At 48.0% G+C, this 22,832-nt stretch overlaps 1 protein-coding gene across 4 annotated transcripts in view; it reads right to left on the bottom strand.

Moving 5' to 3' along the window:
* The window catches only part of RAB37 (RAB37, member RAS oncogene family), a 73,964-nt gene that overhangs the window by 46,174 nt on the left and 4,958 nt on the right, over positions 1 to 22,832 (bottom strand). For 3 of the 4 annotated variants that reach the window (XM_077458923.1, XM_077458925.1, XM_077458927.1), the window contains exon 2: positions 16,466 to 16,576. In XM_077458923.1, coding sequence (XP_077315049.1) covers positions 16,466 to 16,576 — 111 coding nt within the window. Of the gene's footprint in view, positions 1 to 10,492; positions 10,656 to 16,465; positions 16,577 to 22,832 lie in introns of those variants that run through there. The other variant, XM_077458924.1, reaches the window with a different exon arrangement.

The following is a 22,832-nucleotide window of genomic DNA, read 5'->3' as shown; positions in this document are numbered from 1 at the left end:
AAAAGGAGAGCCCCAGAGAACCCCCCCCCCCCCCCCAAGAGCAGCAAGAGCCAGAGAACACCCCCTCCCTCCCAAGAGCGGCAAGAGCCAGAGAACCCGCCCCCCCCCCCCCCCCCCCCCCAAGAGCGGCAAGGACCAGAGGAACCCCCCCCCCCCCCCCCAAGAGCCGGCAAGGGCCAGAGAACCCCCCCCAAAGCAGCAAGAGCCAGAGGACCCCCCCAACAGCAAGAAGAGCCCCCAAAATAGAGGACTCATGTGCATTGGGTGTCAAAAATTACACTTTTAGGGGATCTTGATCTTGTTTTTTTTTTAACTGCCTCTGAACGGCCCTCCATTTTAGCCTATGTGTCCTTGCACATCTAGGCATTTAGAGGCAGAAAAAAAAATGATTTGCACGTTTAGGAGAGGAGTGTTCCAGCATAAATAAAAGTTTGAACCCCCATAAATGTACTTAAGCGCCACAGCGTTCATTCATTTCAATTGCCAGAATTATTCATGCTAGCTAATGAGTGCCTAAAAGCATTAGCAAAACGCAGCTTTAGCCCCGGTTCACACTGCTGCGGCAGGTAGTGCGACTTTGAATCCGACATCCCAGTGAGACTTCACTGCGGTTTGCATACAACTTCTTTAACAGGAGTCAATGCAAGTCCTGCCAAAGTTGCACCAAAAGTAGTGCAGGAACCTCTTGAGACGCACCGATTAAAATGGTTCCATTGCAGTTAATGGGGAGCCAATTGTCATGCGACTTAACTCTGAAGTAGCATGACAAGTCGCAGCGGTGTGAACCAGGGCTTAGGCGCGATATTTAACTCTGATTTTCTCCTGCCAGGAGAAAAAGCCACTGGAGGAGAGCTTGGCAAATGCCCAGTAGGCATGAGACTGAGGAGACCCCAGGGGAGGAGACCCCAGAGGAGGAGACCACTCTGATACAAAGAAATGACCATTGGAAGTCTGCTCATAAACTGACACAGAGAATCAACCTCCTGGTCTCCTACTGCACTCCTGTTTCCTCCTACAACCACTACATCATTATTGTGGCCAGTAGTCAACTCTAGTTCACCCTGCCTCATGCTTGTTTCAGGTCATAATTATAAAATGTTGAAGACAGTCTAACCCAGACTATCTCAACCTTTTTACCCTAGAGCAGCCTTTCTCAACCTTTTCAGCACAGAGGAACCCTTGAAGTAGTTTCCCGGTCTTGGGGAACCCCTGCTAAAAATTGGAAATCTACAACTCATGATACAATGGTCAGTGGGAAGAATGGTCCTTACACTTGTGGTCATTGGGAAGAATTGCCTCCTTACCGATAGCTAAAAAGATCAATGGTGTCAGTGGGAACTTATCTGAGAGGCAGAAATTGCCCAATGCTGAAGGAACCCCTAGCAACCTTTGGAGGAACCCTGGTTGAGAATCACTGCCTTAGAGGAACCCTTGAAATCATTGTCAGGCCTCGAGGAACCCTTACTAAAACCAATTCATTGGTGGTCAGTAAAATAAATGCCCCTTACATTTGTGGTCATGTAGTGGTGGTAAAAAAGCCAACCCTGTGGATGGCTTCATGCAACTGGCTCTACCAACAGAACTATCCAAACACCTTAAGATAAGAGGTCAATCAGCCACAGCTCAAGGAACCCCCATCAACCTTTGGAGGAACCCTAGTTGAGAATGGCTGGTCTAACCTTTAGCATTTTCAGAAGGAAGTCAGCTATGTTTTTCTCAGTACATGTGGTTTAAAGGGCAAATTCCACGCTTTGCAAAAATGTAATGAATGCACCCACAATAATCTGCATTTATAACATATTTTGCATTGGACCTCACAGAGCATTACAATCAAAAAAAAAAAAAAAAAAAAAAAAATGGTCGAGGGTGCAATTCACAGGCTCCTGCAGATTTTACCCACAGCCCCAGGTACAGGCCTTCAGCTATGGATCTGGAGGAAGTATCAATGGACTGGGAAGTAGAGCGACATCACCACTACTTCTAGAATTAGGTGTCCCCCTACTACAGTGACATATGGGATTCATAGTCTCCATTCATAGATCTCTGTGAATTAATGACGTGGCTTTACAGGCAGAGTCACATGTGCGGTCGCACCAGAATCAGAGCCTAAGGGGGGAAAACAACCCGCAACTCAGGTAAGGGGTGGAGGAGGTGGTGAATGTTACCATGTATCATGGTAAACCCTACACACAACATGAAACATGGTTCCCAAAAATGTGGAACTGGCCTTTAAAGAGTCTGGGAGAAAAAAAAAAAAAAGTCATGCTCTTCCATACCAAAAACCACGGAGTCTTTACAGAGGACTTCCAACAAAGCTACAGACCCAGAGACAGCCAGACATCTTGTATTTTCAGGAGGTAGCCAGAAATGCCACCTCTAATGACTGGTGCATTTCATCAGACTATCTGCGCATTAGAGAGGCTTGTTAGGTGCAGTAAAGCAATTGCTTATCTCCCAAAGTGGCAAAGTGTCCACCCAGCAATGCATTTTGGGGTCATTAGACCTGCAGGAGTTTTGCTCACCATGGGCACCAAACATCAGCAGAATCTATTCACTTTCACCAAATACCTCGCTGACCTCAAAAAGGTGAAGAAATATCATCTACACATCAACATCAAAGTCGGACCAAAGCAGTGCAGGGACTACTTTGAAGTCACATAGATATGAACGATACTCACTGGAAATTGCGGGGGTACGAATTGTCATGCGACTTTGCAGTCCCAAATCTCAGGACAAGTCGCACAAGTGTGAATGGGGCCTAAGGGACCAATGAGCAGCCCTGGTAGCAGGCTGTTTTTTTGCAATAGCTTGCAACTGCTCGATGCGTGGCTCAATGCGAACGGCCACTGCTTTGTTCAGGCTTCCTGAATGTGGCTGATCCCAAACACCTTCGATCCCTGCTGAAGAAATACGCCAATTACTGGTGGTGTACATCCCTAACATGGTGTGTGAAGGAGGCCCAACATGTAAAATGGTCACATTCCCTGAAGGTCTGTGAGCAGATTTGAATGATTCAAAGAGAATCATGAACCTTAAAATGACCACGTGTCACAATTTTCTTCTTTTTCGTTAAAAAAAATAAAATAAATGAATAGCAAAAATAAAGGAGCTTTTGGGAAATAAAAGAGCATGCCTAGGAGTTATTGCCTGCACACCCTACTTTCAAAAGCAAGGCATCCCTGTAACCTTAGCAATCCACCTCAAAAACAATGATGCTGCTCATTAATGGCAGCTGGGTCACAGCTTCATTGGTTATGGTGCAGGTGGCTGCCAATGACCATGTGAAGCTCAGCTGCCAGTATCCTAGCAACCAGCTCAGTAACACTGTTGCCATGTATGCATCCTAGCAACCAGCTCAGTAATACTGCTCCCGTGTACACATCCTAGCAACCAGCTCAGTAACATTGCTCCCCATGTACGCATCCTAGCATCCAGCTCAGTAACACTGCTCCCCATGTAGGCATCCTAGCAACCAGCTCAGTAACACTGCTCCCCATGTAGGCATCCTAGCAACCAGCTCAGTAACACTGCTCCCCATGTAGGCATCCTAGCAACCAGCTCAGTAACACTGCTCCCATGTAGGAATCCTAGCAACCAGCTCAGTAACACTGCTCCCCATGTACGCATCCTAGCAACCAGCTCAGTAACACTACTCCTGTGCATGCATCCTAGCAACCAGCTCAGTAACACTGCTCCCATGTACGCATCCTAGCAACCAGCTCACCAACGCTGCTCAGTATAATACTTCCTAGCTACCTGCTCACCAACGCTGCCCTGTGTAATATATCCTGGCAACCAGCTCAGTAACACTGCTCCCATGTACGCATCCTGGCAACCAGCTCAGTAACACTGCTCCCATGTATGCATCCTAGCAACCAGCTCAGTAACACTACTCCCGTGTATGCATCCTAGCAACCAGCTCAGCAACACTGCTCCCATGTACGCATCCTAGCAACCAGCTCAGTAACACCACTCCCATGTAGGAATCCTAGCAACCAGCTCAGTAACACCGCTCCCATGTAGGCATCCTAGCAACCAGCTCAGTAACATTGCTCCCATGTAGGCATCCTAGCAACCAGCTCAGTAACACCGCTCCCATGTAGGCATCCTAGCAACCAGCTCAGTAACACCGCTCCCATGTAGGCATCCTAGCAACCAGCTCAGTAACACTCCTCCCATGTACGCATCCTAGCAACCAGCTTACCAATGCTGCCCCGTGTAGCTCAGCAAAACCGCTTCTGTGTATGCATCCTAGCAACCAGGTAACACTACTCCCGTGTAGGCATCCTAGCAACCAGCTCAGTAGCATTGCTCCCATGTAAGCATCCTAGCAACCAGCTCAGTAGCATTGCTCCCATGTATGCATCCTAGCAACCAGCTCAGTAGCATTGCTCCCATGTATGCAGCCTAGCAACTAGCACTGCTCCCATATATGCTTCCTAGCGACCAGCTCGCCAATGCTGCCCTGTGTAATACATCCTAGAAACCAGCTCAGTAACACTGCTCCCATGTAATACACAAAACAAACATAAAAATTACACTCTTCCTGCAGCCACGTAAACCAAGCTGGGGAGATCAGAGATCAATTAAATCTAATTTGTTGACCGACCTGACACCTTTGAGAGGTATGTACCCCCGTGGCAGACGTATGGTCTGCAAATTTGTGGATAGGACTGATGTGTTTGCCAGCTCTGACGGTAAAAAGAATTTTAAAATGAATAACTTCATAAATTGTTCCACAATGCGGTTTGTCTACATGTTAAATGTGCCCATGTGGCAAAGGCTATGTAGGCAAGACAAAAAGACCACGCAAAGTCAGAGTTGGCAAACTCAAAGTATCCTTAAAAAGGACGATGAGCGTCCTCTTGCTCTTCATTTCATTAAATTCCATAACGGTGAACCTAAGGGCCTTCTTTTTGAAGGAATCTACAAAAACTTAAATTTACCATCACAAAGAAGAGGAGATTTTGACAGAATTCTCTACCAGAAAGAAAAACAAAAATGGATTTACAACTTAAATAGTATGCAGCCCTTGGGGCTCAATACTGAATATAATTTGTCAGCATTTCTTGAACCTCAAGACTTCCTGTATTCTCCAACCCTCTGATTTCTTTGCTTTTTGTTTTTCTGTTTGCTCAATTTACGGTATATCTCCTTTCCCTCTTCTCTTCCACCCCCCCTTCCATTTTTCTCTCTCAGTAACGGGGTATTTCCATACCAACTGTAGTGAAGCAAGAAGCTAATTGACGTATATCTGTTGAGGCAAGACCACTGTGAGCAAAATATATATTCCAGATCTCTCGGTGGAATGATCTGCCTTACTCAAACTAAACCTCAAGACAAGTGGTTCACCGTTTGGTTGCATGTAATTGCCATGGTGGCCAACCTATAGTGGTAATTGTGGCCAACATTTCCCGCACTGTATATGAGGGTATTAATAAATGTATACCCTAGTACCTTGCTTGTTCCGCTTTACCCCCCAGCGGAGATATTGGGTGTTTTTTGTGTCTATGGTTTGGTTCTATTCCTTTGTGTCTTTTTTTAATTTATTATTATTATTTTCATGGTGTGCGTATGTCCAGGATTGGTTTTGCCTGAATGTTTCTTCCTCTCCCTCTTCTTTTTTTTAGTTTTCATGTTTTGGTATTGTTTTGTTCATTGCATGTTTTTTCTTTTGGTTATGTTTTGATTCATTTTCTAGTGATGGATTGTGGCACGCTTGCACTCCAGGGCCGCCCCTTCCTTTGGATTTCTTTGTCCTTCTGTGTTAATGGCTGAATAAATTGGAAGCGGACGCCTGCGCAAACCGCCGGTGCCTCCAATTGCTGGATTTCACCGATGAAATTTAAATACGTGGGACAGACGTCCACGCATGCCCTGATGAAACACGTGTCACGAGTGAAACGCGTCACTAAGACGCCATCGCGCCCGAAAGACGCCATTGCGCCCTGTGATGTGAGGGCACGGTCTGTCCACCCACCAGACAACTCTCTGCTTCTCGCTGGAGATCCTGCAAGCACCTCGAGACTTGGGAAAACAACCCAGCTGGAAAAGTACCGTATTTAATAGGTGTATAACACGTACCCCCCCTTAAAATCAGGGGAAAATCATGGGTGCGCGTTATATGCCAAACCCCCGCCGATTGTCAGCTTCTCTGCCGTTCTCGGCAGCTTTCGGCTATTTTCGGCTGCACTCGGTGGCTTTCTGAATACGCATTTATCGGCGTGTAATATGCCGATAAGTACGGTAGTTGCACAATAGTAACGATATATGGTGTCATTCACTTCACGGACAGGCCGATTATTGGATGAAGGTTGCCCTCTATGTTCTGTGGCTTAGACTTAGCCCCAAGACGGCCGTAATATCTGTCCCTGGTTCCGGACTTGGACTAGGCGGACTCAGGAAGACAGGTGAAGCGGTGAGATGTAGTCGATCTATTGAAAAGTTATTTACATGTAGAATCCATTAGCCCGTCCTCAGTTAATATCCAGTCTGGACTATTCAGTGAAATCGCCGTGCTATTACTTCAGTGTCATTGAACTAGGATCCAATATAGAGAACTAACGGGGTTTTGTGGTCTGCGAGGCCTGCATGCCCGATTGTGGTGGCCTCCCGTGTCCTTAAGACAATTGTCTCATTTTTATATATATGTGGTGGAGGTTTAGTATTATTATATTTATTATTAATTGCTAGTGTTATGTGGAGTCTTCTAATAAAGAATGTTTTACCCTTAATGCCGGTCATTTCCTCTCTGAAGAATTGTTTGGGAATTCCTTTCCGTTCCTATTTCTTTTTTGTATCCTGTGCAATACATCCTAGCAACCAACTCAGTAACAATGCATCCGTGTAGGCGTCCTAGCAACCAGCTCAGTAACACTGCTCCCATGTAGGAATCCTAGCAACCAGCTCAGTAACACTGCTCCCATGTAGGAATCCTAGCAACCAGCTCAGTAACACTGCTCCCATGTAGGAATCCTAGCAACCAGCTCAGTAACACTGCTCCCATGTAGGAATCCTAGCAACCAGCTCAGTAACACTGCTCCCATGTAGGAATCCTAGCAACCAGCTCAGTAACACTGCTCCCATGTAGGAATCCTAGCAACCAGCTCAGTAACACTGCTCCCATGTAGGAATCCTAGCAACCAGCTCAGTAACACTGCTCCCGTGTAGGCATCCTAGCAACCAGCTCAGTAACACTGCTCCCGTGTAGGCGTCCTAGCAACTAGCTCAGTAACACTGCTCCTGTGTAGGCGCCCTAGCAACCAGCTCAGCAACACTGCTCCCATGTACGCATCCTAGCAACCAACTCAGCAACACTGCTCCTGTGTAGGCGCCCTAGCAACCAGCTCTGCAACACTGCTCCGTGTAGGCGCCCTAGCAACCAGCTCGGCAAGACTGCTCCCGTGTAGGCGCCCTAGCAACCAGCTCGGCAACACTGCTCCCGTGTAGGCGCCCTAGCAACCAGCTCGGCAACACTGCTCCCGTGTAGGCGCCCTAGCAACCAGCTCGGCAACACTGCTCCCGTGTAGGCGCCCTAGCAACCAGCTCGGCAACACTGCTCCCGTGTAGGCGCCCTAGCAACCAGCTCGGCAACACTGCTCCCGTGTAGGCGCCCTAGCAACCAGCTCGGCAACACTGCTCCCGTGTAGGCGCCCTAGCAACCAGCTCGGCAACACTGCTCCCGTGTAGGCGCCCTAGCAACCAGCTCGGCAACACTGCTCCCGTGTAGGCGCCCTAGCAACCAGCTCGGCAACACTGCTCCCGTGTAGGCGCCCTAGCAACCAGCTCGGCAACACTGCTCCCGTGTAGGCGCCCTAGCAACCAGCTCGGCAACACTGCTCCCGTGTAGGTGCCCTAGCAACCAGCTCGGCAACACTGCTCCCGTGTAGGTACCCTAGCAACCAGCTCAGCAACACTGCTCCCGTGTAGGTGCCCTAGCAACCAGCTCGGCAAACACTGCTCCTGTGTAGGCGCCCTAGCAACCAGCTCAGCAACACTGCTCCCATGTACGCATCCTAGCAACCAACTCAGCAACACTGCTCCCGTGTAGGCGCCCTAGCAACCAGCTCAGCAACACTGCTCCCGTGTAGGCGCCCTAGCAACCAGCTCGGCAACACTGCTCCCGTGTAGGCGCCCTAGCAACCAGCTCGGCAACACTGCTCCCGTGTAGGCGCCCTAGCAACCAGCTCGGCAACACTGCTCCCGTGTAGGTGCCCTAGCAACCAGCTCGGCAACACTGCTCCCGTGTAGGTACCCTAGCAACCAGCTCAGCAACACTGCTCCCGTGTAGGTGCCCTAGCAACCAGCTCGGCAAACACTGCTCCTGTGTAGGCGCCCTAGCAACCAGCTCAGCAACACTGCTCCCATGTACGCATCCTAGCAACCAACTCAGCAACACTGCTCCCGTGTAGGCGCCCTAGCAACCAGCTCGGCAACACTGCTCCCGTGTAGGCGCCCTAGCAACCAGCTCGGCAACACTGCTCCCGTGTAGGCGCCCTAGCAACCAGCTCGGCAACACTGCTCCCGTGTAGGCGCCCTAGCAACCAGCTCGGCAACACTGCTCCCGTGTAGGTGCCCTAGCAACCAGCTCGGCAACACTGCTCCCGTGTAGGTGCCCTAGCAACCAGCTCGGCAAACACTGCTCCCGTGTAGGCGTCCTAGCAACTAGCTCAGTAACATTGCTCCCATGTAGGAATCCTAGCAACCAGCTCAGCAACCCTGCTCCCATGTAGGCATCCTAGCAACCAGCTCAGTAACATTGCTCCTGTGTAGGCATCCTAGCAACCAGCTCAGTAACATTGCTCCTGTGTATGCATCCTAGCAACCAGCTCAGTAACAATGCTCCCGTGTAGGCATCTTAGTAACCAACTCAGTAACAATGCATCCATGTAGGCATCCTAGCAACCAGCTAAGTAACACTGCTCCCATGTAGGAATCCTAGCAACCAGCTCAGTAACCCTGCTCCCGTGTAGGCATCCTAGTAACCAGCTCAGTAACATTGCTCCCGTGTAGGAATCCTAGTAACCAGCTTAGTATGTTTTTAAGCTAAAGTGACACCCCGGCCAGATAAGGCAGTCGCCCCAGCGTGGTACACTATACAAATCTATATTCACTCATCCCTACAGGCAGGCACAGGATAGCACAAAACACCACTGTGACTCTCATACAGCCACCGCAGAGATGACTGTTACTGTCAGCATGCCATGTGATTGTCATCTGCTGAGAGAAGACCAGTGCCTGAAACTCATCACATGTCTTTGGGATGGCCGCACCAAGCTGTCCACAGAGCTTAAAGAGACCCTGTCATCGGACTAGTCACTTCCTATAAGATTATATGTACAGCAAATGTATGATAACATCTCCCTGCTAAGATTGGATCCTAAGTAAGGAAGTACCGATAGATCATCCGCCGAAAACACGGCTGTCAGCGTTTTGACAAAAGAAAAAGGTTCCGAAAATAATATATATTTATTTTTTTACAAACGCTCCCATTTTGGTTTCGGTTTTTAGCCCGGTGTATCCTGAATTTTCATTTTTTTTCTCTGGAATTCATGAACAAATTATGGCAGTTCTGCTGTCACAATCCGCCCCCCCGGATGATCAACTGACATTGAGTCCAATCAAAAATCAAGAATATATTGATTGTAAGGGAAGTTAGGGCTATTTAATTGTTTGGGGATTCCATGGTTTTGATCGAATCGCACATCAGAAAAGAAAAAAAAAGAAAAAATTATAATAAAAATTGACACGATTTTTCTTTGTTTTCTTTTTTTTTTTCAGTAGCCGGGTCTCTAGCGATGTGATCACATGGAGCACAGTGTACACACAGAGGATTAGGGAAGTGTGACAGGTGACCCGAGTCTATACAATTCCTCACACTGCCCACACATTGGGCAATTTTCATGGAATTTTAGAATTGCAAAAGCAACTGAATAGGTCAAAGCATCTTCCCAATCATTCCATTGGCTGACCCTACACTACAATCTGATTGTACAATCTCCTTCAAAACCATGCACTGCAAAGGCCGGCCTGACTGCATACTATTTGAATGCATTATTTAGGTTTGTCATGTGACGTTGTACAATCAGATTGCACAGTTCATTAGAGGAGATTGTACAATCAGATTGGACAGTGTATGTACAATTCTATCTAAGGAACCATACACTGTACAATCTATTTGTACAATCTCCTCTAAGGAACTGTGCAATCTGTATAATTCCCTCTAAGGAACCCATGCAATCTTCCTTAGAGTGGATAGTACAGTGTATGGTTCCTTAGAGGGAATTGTACAATCAGGTTGTACAGTGTATGGTTCATTAGGGGGATTGTACAATCAGATTGTACAGTGTATGGCAGCCCATGCACTATACCCCGATATAAAGCCGGGTGAAGGTGTCTGGGAATCGCCATTGGAATGCACCTGTTGGCTGAGCCCAACATGCCCAACATACCCGAGACTACCAGACCTCCCCCTCCCCCCCAAACACAGCACCTTGAAGATCTTGTCGCAAACACCAGCGGGGACCCGGAGCAATCCGTTCACCGATCCGCCGCGCACCAATCCGTTCCCAGCCCCGGCGGACATGCTGAGCGGACGATCCGATCCAGGAACTGGGCGTGAGAGCTGTCCGAGCCGGAGAGGCGTGGCTTGAGGCCTCCCAGCGTGGCGAGGCCCGCCCACTAAACGCCTTACTTGGTAGGCAACCCCGCCCATCAACATAAGCTGTGCGAGGCGGCCCCGCCCACCTGTCATGGTCCGTGCCGCACACAGGTGATAGAGATTGTACAGAACTCTATGGAGATCACCTTCTACCTACAGAGAGGATTATGTGTGCATGGAGGGGATCTACCCACAGAGAGAGTACTATGTGTGCATGGAGGGGACCTACCTACAGAGAGGACTATGTGTGCATGGAGGGGACCTACCTACAGAGAGGACTATGTGTGCATGGAGGGGATCTACCCACAGAGAGAGGACTATGTGTGCATGGAGGGGACCTACCTACAGAGAGGATTATGTGTGCATGGAGGGGATCTACCCACAGAGAGAGGACTATGTGTGCATGGAGGGGATCTACCTACAGAGAGGACTATGTGTGCATGGAGGGGACCTACCTACAGAGAGGATTATGTGTGCATGGAGGGGACCTACCTACAGAGAGGATTATGTGTGCATGGAGGGGATCTACCCACAGAGAGAGTACTATGTGTGCATGGAGGGGACCTACCTACAGAGAGGACTATGTGTGCATGGAGGGGACCTACCTACAGAGAGGACTATGTGTGCATGGAGGGGATCTACCCACAGAGAGAGGACTATGTGTGCATGGAGGGGATCTACCTACAGAGAGGACTATGTGTGCATGGAGGGGATCTACCTACAGAGAGGACTATGTGTGCATGGAGGGGACCTACCTACAGAGAGGACTATGTGTGCATGGAGGGGACCTACCTACAGAGAGGACTATGTGTGCATGGAGGGGACCTACCTACAGAGAGGACTATGTGTGCATGGAGGGGACCTACCTACAGAGAGGACTATGTGTGCATGGAGGGGATCTACCCACAGAGAGAGGACTATGTGTGCATGGAGGGGACCTACCTACAGAGAGGACTATGTGTGCATGGAGGGGATCTACCCACAGAGAGAGGACTATGTGTGCATGGAGGGGATCTACCTACAGAGAGGACTATGTGTGCATGGAGGGGACCTACCTACAGAGAGGATTATGTGTGCATGGAGGGGACCTACCTACAGAGAGGATTATGTGTGCATGGAGGGGATCTACCCACAGAGAGAGTACTATGTGTGCATGGAGGGGACCTACCTACAGAGAGGACTATGTGTGCATGGAGGGGATCTACCCACAGAGAGAGGACTATGTGTGCATGGAGGGGATCTACCTACAGAGAGGACTATGTGTGCATGGAGGGGACCTACCTACAGAGAGGATTATGTGTGCATGGAGGGGATCTACCCACAGAGAGAGTACTATGTGTGCATGGAGGGGACCTACCTACAGAGAGGACTATGTGTGCATGGAGGGGATCTACCCACAGAGAGAGGACTATGTGTGCATGGAGGGGACCTACCTACAGAGAGGACTATGTGTGCATGGAGGGGACCTACCTACAGAGAGGACTATGTGTGCATGGAGGGGACCTACCTACAGAGAGGACTATGTGTGCATGGAGGGGACCTACCTACAGAGAGGACTATGTGTGCATGGAGGGGATCTACCCACAGAGAGAGGACTATGTGTGCATGGAGGGGACCTACCTACAGAGAGGACTATGTGTGCATGGAGGGGATCTACCCACAGAGAGAGGACTATGTGTGCATGGAGGGGATCTACCTACAGAGAGGACTATGTGTGCATGGAGGGGACCTACCTACAGAGAGGATTATGTGTGCATGGAGGGGACCTACCTACAGAGAGGATTATGTGTGCATGGAGGGGATCTACCCACAGAGAGAGTACTATGTGTGCATGGAGGGGACCTACCTACAGAGAGGACTATGTGTGCATGGAGGGGATCTACCCACAGAGAGAGGACTATGTGTGCATGGAGGGGATCTACCTACAGAGAGGACTATGTGTGCATGGAGGGGACCTACCTACAGAGAGGATTATGTGTGCATGGAGGGGATCTACCCACAGAGAGAGTACTATGTGTGCATGGAGGGGACCTACCTACAGAGAGGACTATGTGTGCATGGAGGGGATCTACCCACAGAGAGAGGACTATGTGTGCATGGAGGGGACCTACCTACAGAGAGGACTATGTGTGCATGGAGGGGACCTACCTACAGAGAGGATTATGTGTGCATGGAGGGGATCTACCCACAGAGAGAGTACTATGTGTGCATGGAGGGGACCTACCTACAGAGAGGACTATGTGTGCATGGAGGGGATCTACCCACAGAGAGGACTATGTGTGCATGGAGGGGATCTACCTACAGAGAGGACTATGTGTGCATGGAGGGGATCTACCTACAGAGAGGATTATGTGTGCATGGAGGGGATCTACCCACAGAGAGAGGACTATGTGTGCATGGAGGGGACCTACCTACAGAGAGGACTATGTGTGCATGGAGGGGATCTACCCACAGAGAGAGGACTATGTGTGCATGGAGGGGATCTACCCACAGAGAGAGGACTATGTGTGCATGGAGGGGATCTTTTGGGGAGAATGCAAAATATTCCCTGAATGCAGAGTGAGCAACCTCCTGCGTTCACAATGCACAGTACCCGGTTGCTAGTGGCTAGGAATGAGCCGAACACCCCCCCGGTTCGGTTCACACCAGAACTTTCGAATGGACCGCAAATTCGTACGAACTTTAGAACCCCATTGAAGTCTATGGGACTTGAACGTTTGAAATAAAAAGTGCTAATTTTAATGGCTAATATGCAAGATGTTGTCCTAAAAAGGGTTTGGGGACCTGGCTCCTGCCCCAGGGGACATGGGTCAATGCCTAAAATGTTTTTAAAAATGTCCGTTTTGGCGGGAGCACTGATTTTAATGACGATTAAAGTGAAAAAAAAAAGAGTGAAATATTCCTTTAAGTATCGTGCCTGGGGGGTGTCTGTAGTATGCCTGTGAAGTGCCACGTGTTTCCCATGTTTCGAACAGCCCCTGCACAAAATGACATTTAACGGAAAAAAAGTCATTTTAAACTGCTTGTGGTTTTAATGTAATATCTGGTTCCGGCAATATGGTTGAAAATCATTGAGAAAAATGTCATGGGTAGCCCTCCCTGCCCATTACCAGCCCCTTTGGGTCTTGTACAGATATTAAAGGGAACCCCGTACCCATATTAAAAAAAGGAAAGGCATGGTGCCCCCAGGCCCTATATACTCAGAACAGCAGTATACAGGCGGTGCAAACAAGACAGGGACTGTGTAGGTTTGTTGTGTTAAGTAGAATCTGTTTGTAATTTTCAACTGGTACATTTTTAAAGTGTAGCTCCAATCAAAAAAACAATTTTTAAGCTTTTTGGAAAACATAGGGAAGGGTTATCACCCCTGCATAATTTGTTTTGCCATCCGTCTTTTTTCATCTCACTTCCTGTTGTCTCCTTCCGTTTGCAAGTAGGAGATGTTTGTCTCCTACTACTTGAAGTTGGATGTTTGAAAGTAGGGGTCTGCCCTATATGCTCTGCAGAAATGGCGGAACAAGGTGTTGGTTTTGCCACAACATTGTAAGCCCTCAAAGTGACACTTGGTGGGCGCTGGAGCGCCCTGCTGTGAACGATTATATCAAGAATTGTAATTACATGCCATTGTTGAACAGTGGTCGAAAAATTGGGCCTTTGGTGGTTGTGGTGCTGGTGCCACAACACTATAAGTCCTCACAGTTACTCTGGGTGAGCACCGGAATGGGCCCTGCTGTGAAATATTATATCAAGAATTGTAATTACATGTCCTTGTTAAACAGGGGCTGAAAAATTGGGCCTTAGGCACTGGTGCTGGTGCTACAACACTGCAACATCTCCCATATACTCTAGTTTTATTGCAGGAATGAGCCCTGCTGCAAAGCATTGCATCAAAAATTGTAATTACATGCCCCTGTTAAACAGGGGCTGAAAAATTGGGCCTTAGGCACTGGTGCTAGTGCCACGACACTGCAACCTCTCCCATATACTCTAGTTGTAGTGCAGGAATGAGCCCTGCTGCGAAGCATTGCTTCAAAAATTGTAATTAAACGGCCCTGTTAAACAGGGGCTGAAAAATTGGGCCTTAGGCACTGGTGCTAGTGCCACGACACTGCAACCTCTCCCATATACTCTAGTTGTAGTGCAGGAATGAGCCCTGCTGCGAAGCATTGCTTCAAAAATTGTAATTAAACGGCCCTGTTAAACAGGGGCTGAAAAATTGGGCCTTAGGCACTGGTGCTGGTGCCACGACACTGCAACCTCTCCCATATACTGTAAATCTAAATCTATATCTAAATCAGCATAGGCAGTCTTGAAGGGATGTGATATTTCAAAAATAAATATACGGTTACATCAGCTTCAGGTGCTTGGTAGCTGTGGGTGATCCAAGACTGATTCATCTTGATGAAGGTCAGTCGATCAACTGATTCGGTGGACAGGCGCACCCTGTGATCGGTAACAAAGCCACCAGCAGCACTGAAGGTGCGTTCCGAAAGAACGCTGGATGCAGGACAGGCCAGTAGCTCAATTGCATACTGTGCAAGCTCTGGCCAGTGATCCATCCTCAAGACCCAGTAAGCCAGAGGATTTTCGTTGGGAAAGGTGTCCAAGTCTGACCTTGCCCCTAGGTATTCCTGCACCATGTAAATCAGACGCTGGCGATGGTTGCTGGAACCGATCATACCTTGGGGCTGCGGACTAAAAAATTGTCTGAAAGCATCGGTCAGACGGCCACCTTCTCCACCGCTCCTTCTGACCGATGCCTCAGCAACACGTTGTCCAGGACCAGGAGTTTGTAACCTCCTAGTCTCTGGGAACGCGTTGCACAGACCTTTCTGCAAGGCCTCCCGGAGATGTCTCATCCTCTGCTCCCTCTGCGATGGCAAGATAAGGTCGGCAACCTTACCCTTGTACCGTGGATCAAGGAGAGCGGCCAGCCAGTAATGGTCCCTCTCCTTGATCCGAAGAATACAAGGATCCTTCTGCAGGCTTTGCAGGATCAGGGAGGCCATGCAGCGTAGGTTAGCTGAGGCATTCGGTCCGGAGTCCTCTGGGTCACTAAGGACAACATGATCCGCAGCTACAATCATGGCTTTCCTCGCTGCCGGCGCTGTGATTGGCCAAGCATGCGGGGTCACAGTGCATGCTTGGCCAATCATGAGCCAGCAATGCACTGCGATGGCGCAGTGCATTGTGGGCCGTGAGCGCCACACGCATTTGCGCGCGAACGGCCCACAGAGTTCTGGCTTCGCCGAACGGGCGAACAGCCAATGTTCGAGTCGAACATGCGTTCAACTCGAACACCAAGCTCATCCCTACTAGTGGCAATCACTGCAGTAGCGGCGTCTACGAGAGTGATTTTTGGCTTCTAGGGAGATCTCACAGGTATGGTCAGGGCTGGCACAAGGGGTGGGCAGGCGGGACAGCTGTCCTGGGTGCAATGGTTTACTGTATGAATAAGGGCGCCTTCCTTCTGTTATAAGGCTGACAAGAGTAGTAACAGTGGCATCACTACTCCTGTCAGCCCAATGAGGGGAGCAGTGAATAGAGGAGGAGAGAGCCGGGAGGCAGCACGGGCTGTGTTCTCTCTCCCCTCCCTCCTTCCTGCCAGTGCAGTGCTCCTGTATGCAGAATCCGGCACTGGTGTACACAGACATACAGGAGTGACTGCTGGATGCAGGATCCCCTAAGCTTGCACATCATAAATTGGGGGGAACTGGGTATGGTATATACATATTTACAATCGTCTATAACTATGTAAAGCACAATACATACAACTGGAACATCTATGACCAGCTTTACCCTTACCGTGAATCCAATGCCCACTGTAGCAGTGAAGGACCCCGGGAGGAATTTGCCTTGGTCAAACTGTACAAGTAGTGATGTCTTTCCAACAGAACTGTCTCCCACCAGGATAGTCTACAGAAAAGCATAGAAGATGACGGTCATTAAAAAATACAATTATTAGACGGGTTGTAAACCCCTACATATGCCAAGTGATGTGACTATCCTCACGTGATGCACAGAGATGAAACAAATCCTCCTACATAAGTTTTACCTGTTTATCTGCCGTTTTCTCTTCTCTACATACATTCAAAGTCCAGAATTTATAACGCTTGTCTGAGCTGTCAGAAGAAAAGGGGGCGAAGAGCTGAAACTGCACACCGCAGAGAACGCTGACAGCAGATTGTGGGGGGGGGGGGGGGGGGACGGGACACACAGCACACAAAAACGGAGCTGAGGCTGTCAGTCACAAGCTATAGCTCCCTCCCCTGTCACCTTTTTACATCTTTGTATCAGAAAAAATTTGTCAGAAGTGAATCATCCAGATAGCCGAGGAATGAGACACACATATATAACACTCAGTGCTCTGGAGTGAGACGAGTACACACGATAGAGGGATATGCTTTGTTCATATTTCATCCCTGAGGTTTATAACCATTTGAAAGTATTACTAAAGGCAAAACTTTAGTAAGACTGGTAGATCCTGCTGACACTGCCCTGCTGACCCACTGTACACTGCCCTACTAACCTACTGTACATTGCCCTAATGACCCACTGTACACTGCCCCTACCGACCCACTGTACACTGCCCTAATGACCCACTGTACACTGCCCCTACCGAACCACTGTACACTGCCCTAATGACCCACTGTACACTGCCCTAATGACCCACTGTACACTTCCCCTACCGACCCACTGTACACTGCCCTACTAACCTTTTGTTCATTGCCCTAATGACCCACTGTACATTGCCCTAATGACCCACTGTACACTGCCCCTACCGACCCACTGTACACTGCCCTAATGACCCACTGTACACTGCCCCTACCGACCCACTGTACACCGCCCTAATGACCCACTGTACACTGCCCTAATGACCCACTGTACACTTCCCCTACCGACCCACTGTACACTGACCTACTAACCTACTGTTCATTGCCCTAATGACCCACTGTACAGTGCCCTAATGACCCACTGTACACTGCCCCTACCGACCCACTGTACACTGCCCTAATGACCCACTGTACACTTCCCCTACCGACCCACTGTACACTGCCCTAATGACCCACTGTACACTGCCCCTACAGATCCACTGTACACTGCCCTAATGACCCACTGTACACTGTCCCTACCAACCTACTATACACTGCCCCTACCAACTTACTGTACACTGCCCTAATGACCCACTGTACACTGCCCCTAATGACCCACTGTACACTGCCCCTAATGACCCACTGTACACTGCCCCTACCGACCCACTGTACACTGCCCTGCTTACCCACTGTACACTGCCCTACTGACCGAATGTACACTGCCCTACTGACCCACTGTACACTGTCCTGCTGACCCACTGTACACTGCCCTACTGACCCACTGTACACTGCCCCTACAGATCCACTGTACACTGCCCTAATGACCCACTGTACACTGTCCCTACCAACCTACTATACACTGCCCCTACCAACTTACTGTACACTGCCCTAATGACCCACTGTACACTGCCCCTAATGACCCACTGTACACTGCCCCTAATGACCCACTGTACACTGCCCCTACCGACCCACTGTACACTGCCCTGCTTACCCACTGTACACTGCCCTACTGACCGAATGTACACTGCCCTACTGACCCACTGTACACTGTCCTGCTGACCCACTGTACACTGCCCTACTGACCGAATGTACACTGCCCTACTGACCCACTGTACACTGTCCTGCTGACCCACTGCCCTGCTGACCCACTGTACACTGCCCTACTGACCGAATGTACACTGCCCTACTGTACACTGCCCAACTGACCCACTGTACACTGCTCTGCTGACCCACTGTACACTGCCCTACTAACCCACTGTACACGGCCCTGCTGACCCACTGACCACTGTACACTGCCCTACTGACCCACTGTACACTGCCCTGCTGACCCACTGTACACTGTTCTGCTGACCCACTGTACACTGCCCTTCTGACCCCCCTATACACAGTACTACTGCCACCCTGTACACTGCCCTGCTGAACAATTGCACACTGCCCTACTGCCCCCCCTGTGCCCTACTGACCCCTTGTACACTGCCCTGGTGACCCGCTGTACATTGCCCTGCTGCCCCGTGCACGCCGCCCTGCTGACCCCCCTTACATTGCCCTGCTGACCCCCCTTACACTTCCCTGGTGACCCATGGTACATTGCCCTGCTGACCCAATGTATACTGACTTGTTGACCCAGTGTACATTGCCCTGTTGAGCCATTGTATACTTCCCTACTGATCCACTGTACACTGCCCTGCTGACCCCTTGTACACTGCCCTGGTGATCCACTGTACATTGCCCTGCTGACCCCCCATACACTGTCCTGGTGACCCCCTGTACACTGCCCCGCTGACCCCCTGTACACTGCCCTGATGACCCCTGTACACTGCCCTGCTGACCCCCTGTACACTGCCCTGGTGACTCACTGTACACTGCCCTGCTGACCCCCCTTAGACTGCCCTGGTGACCCCCTGTACACTTCCCTGCTGACCCCCCCTTACACTGCCCTGGTGATCTCCCCTTACACTGCCCTGCTGACACCCTGTACACTGCCCTGCTAACACCCTGTACACTGCCTTGCTGACACCTTGTACTCCCTGTGTTATTTTCTAATATTTTCTTACCTATTATATTCTATTCTTTTCTATTCGATTCAAACTTATTCTGTCCGAAATTCAAATTTTGAAAAACTGTTATATTGTTATATTCTTTCTGTTCCATTCTATTCTTTTCTATTCTATTATTTTATTTTTTATTATATTATTTTCTATTCAATTCAAATTCAAATTTATTCTATTGGAAATTTGAATTTCAGAAGATGGTTATATTCTTTCTCTTCTATTCTATTGTTTTTTTTTTCACTAGTCACTTCTTTTCTTTTATTTTTCTATTCTATTCTAATTAAATTCTTTCCTATGCTATTCTATATTATATTTTGGGAAATGGTTATACAAGAAGTAGCACCTTAGATTACGAGCATAATCCGTTCCAGAAGAATGCTTGTAATCCAAATCACTAGCATAGCAAAGCGAATTTCCCCATAGGAATCAATGAAAACTCAGTTAATTGGTTCCATAGTCACTGCTAGTGTATGCAGTACTGTATGTTGCCAGAGGTGCGGGGGCGCTCAGAGGCGCGCCAGACGCTCGGAGAAACTCTTGAGTGTCTTTGATTGTCACCGGCGCCCCCCCCCCCCCCGTGCCTCTGGCCAAATGCGGTACTGCATACCCCAGCGGCTTGAATCCTGCTTGTCTTGCCAGACAATGCTTGCAAAGCGAGTCAAGATTTTCTTTTTTAAATAGCTCGTATTGCGAAACGCTCGTTAACCGCGTTACTCGCAATCCAAGTTTTCACTGTATTATTATATTTTCTATTCTATTCTTTTCTATTCTCTTCAAATTCAAATGTATTCTATTATTTGAAATTCAAATTTCAGAAGATGGTTATATTCTTTTATTTTATATTGTTCTGTTTTACTCTTTTCTTTTATTTTCTATTCTATCCCTTTTTTCTATTATTTTATTTTTTATTCTGTTCTGTATTACTCTATTATATTCTATTCTTTTATATTCTATTCTATTATTTTATATTCTATTATATTCTTTTCATTTATTTTATATTCAATTTTATTCTCTTTGGAAATTCAAATTTGATTTGAAAATTTGAATTTAATTTGAAAATTATTCGAATTTGAATTTGTCAGAGATTTTGATTATTTTTTTCGGATACGTGTAAATTCATTACTGTTGTAATTTGGAAATTCAGATACAAAATTTCCAAATTTCAATTCAGAACGAAATGAACAGCACAAGTCTAAAAGAAAGGGATTCTGATGGACAAGCTCGGATCGAATGTTATTCGAATAGCAAGTGTAAGGGAAATAATTAGTAAATGTAGCTTTTCATTTCTTTGTATTATTTCTTCATGGTCTGTGTAATGGGAGGGACTTTCTGCTATAAGGTGGACCTCTTCCTCATCTCGGAAAGTCAGTCCGCGCCACGCTCTGAGTCCCAGGTGATCTGTCCTGGGCATATCCATATTTAATGATATCTGAGTTTGCTCTAAAACGCTCTTCTCAGATGCACGGTGAGAATATATTAAACACAAATGTGCACTCACATCCATTATTCAGAATTTCATCTTTATGCCAGCCATACACATCATAATAATCAATTGATTCAGCAACATAGCGACCACAGTTGCTGATGCAATCAGGCACCTCCATTAAAGGGGACCCAGTAAGTTCCCACATGCGTCCCCAAAAAGGCCCATTTACTTGTGCATTGTGGTAACATTGCATGCACTAAAACACACTTTGCAACAATGCATTCAAAAGCACCTGCTCTGCTTGTGGTGCATTGCGATGCCATTCAGTCCAGGTGAGTCCAATGCATGAGCCACTGCAGAGCACCACAATGCATACAGTGCACAGTGCGGTGTGCTGCATTTTAAAATGCACTTTTTTTCATCTATTGCATTGCATTGGTAGCCTACTCATAATGAATGGGCCGCCATAATGCAATACATGTTAACACAACTGGTAGACACATTAAACTAACCAAACAATAGTAAAAACCTGGCTGAGACTCAAACAACCAGCCTAGATTTGAACCTAAAATTTCTCTCTATCTCTTCACCTCTCTCTCTTTCTTCCCTTCTCTCTCTCTCTTCCCCCTCCTCCCTCTCTGTCTCTTTCTCTTCCCCTCTATCTTCCCCCCTCCCCCCTCTCTCCCCTCTCTATCTCTTCTTCCCAATCTCTTCCCCTCCTCTCTCGCTCCTCTCTCTCTAACCCCTCTCCCTCTCTTCCTCCCCTCTCTCTCTCCCCCCTCATTCCCTCCTCTCTCTCTCTCTCTCTTCCTCTCCCCTCTCTCTTTCTTCCTCCCCCTCTCTCTTTCTCTTTTTCACCACCCCCACCCCCCCTCTCTCTCTCCCTCACTCTCCCCCCTCTCTCTCTTTCTCCCTCACTCTCCCCCCTCTCTCTCTTTCTCCCTCACTCTCCCCCCTCTCTCTCTTTCTCCCTCACTCTCCCCCCTCTCTCTCTCTTTCTCCCTCACTCTCCCCCCTCTCTCTCCCTCACTCTCCCCCCTCTCTCTCTCTTTCTCCCTCACTCTCCCCCCTCTCTCTCCCTCACTCTCCCCCCTCTCTCTCCCTCACTCTCCCCCCTCTCTCTTTCTCCCTCACCCCCCCCCCTCTCTCTCTCTCTCACTCTATATATATATGTAAATTTATAAATATGCCGACTGGTAGGAATGCCAATATATAGCAATTCTAAATAATTATAAATATTTAGTAACATAAATAACAAACACACATGTGATATTAACCATATGATATTTTTTGTTATTTATAATTTTTATGTGATTTATATGTTATTATGTAAATAAATAAATATGTTGATGCTTGTGATATTATTAATTTGATATTTTTTTGTTATATTGTTGTTTTATTTTAATTTTTTTGTGATTTTTATGTGTTATGTAAATAAATAAATATGCAGACTTATAGGAATGCCAATAAATAACAATTCTAAAATATTCCAAAGATTTATTAACACATATTAATCATATAAATCACAAACAATATCACATGTGATATTAACCATTTGATCTCTCTCTTCCCCTACCCCCTCTCTCTCTTCCTCCCCCCCTCTCTCTCTCTTCCCCTACCCCCTCTCTCTCTTCCTCCCCCCTCTCTCTCTTCCTCCCCCCTCTCTCTCTTCCCCTACCCCCCACTCTCTCTCTCTTCCTCATCATCTCTCTCCCCCTCTCTCCCCCCTCTCTTTCTCTTACCCCCTCTCTCTTCCCCTTCTATATTTTCCTCCCAATCTCTTCCCCTCTCTCCCCCCCCTCTTCTTTTTTTGCACCTCTCTCTCTCTTCCTTCTCTCTCTCTCTTTCTCCCTCATCATCCCTCTTTCTCTCTCTTTGTCCCCCCCACCCCTACTCATAATGAATGTGCTGCCATAATGCAATACATGTTAACACAAGTCATTGACCCATTAAACTAACCAAAAATAATAAAAACCTGGCTGAGACTCAAACAGCCAGCCTAGAGTTAAACCTAAATTTTCTCTCTTTCTTCACCTCTCTCACTTTCTTCCTCTCCCCTCTCTCTCTCTCTCTCTCCCCCCCCCTGTCTCTCTCTCTTTCTT

The sequence above is a fragment of the Lithobates pipiens genome, unplaced genomic scaffold, assembly GCF_037356315.1.
Source record: "Lithobates pipiens isolate NorthernLeopardFrog02 unplaced genomic scaffold, aLitPip1_a1.2 Scaffold_28, whole genome shotgun sequence".
Classification (NCBI taxonomy): domain Eukaryota; kingdom Metazoa; phylum Chordata; class Amphibia; order Anura; family Ranidae; genus Lithobates; species Lithobates pipiens.
This window is presented reverse-complemented; position numbering and strand designations above follow the sequence as displayed.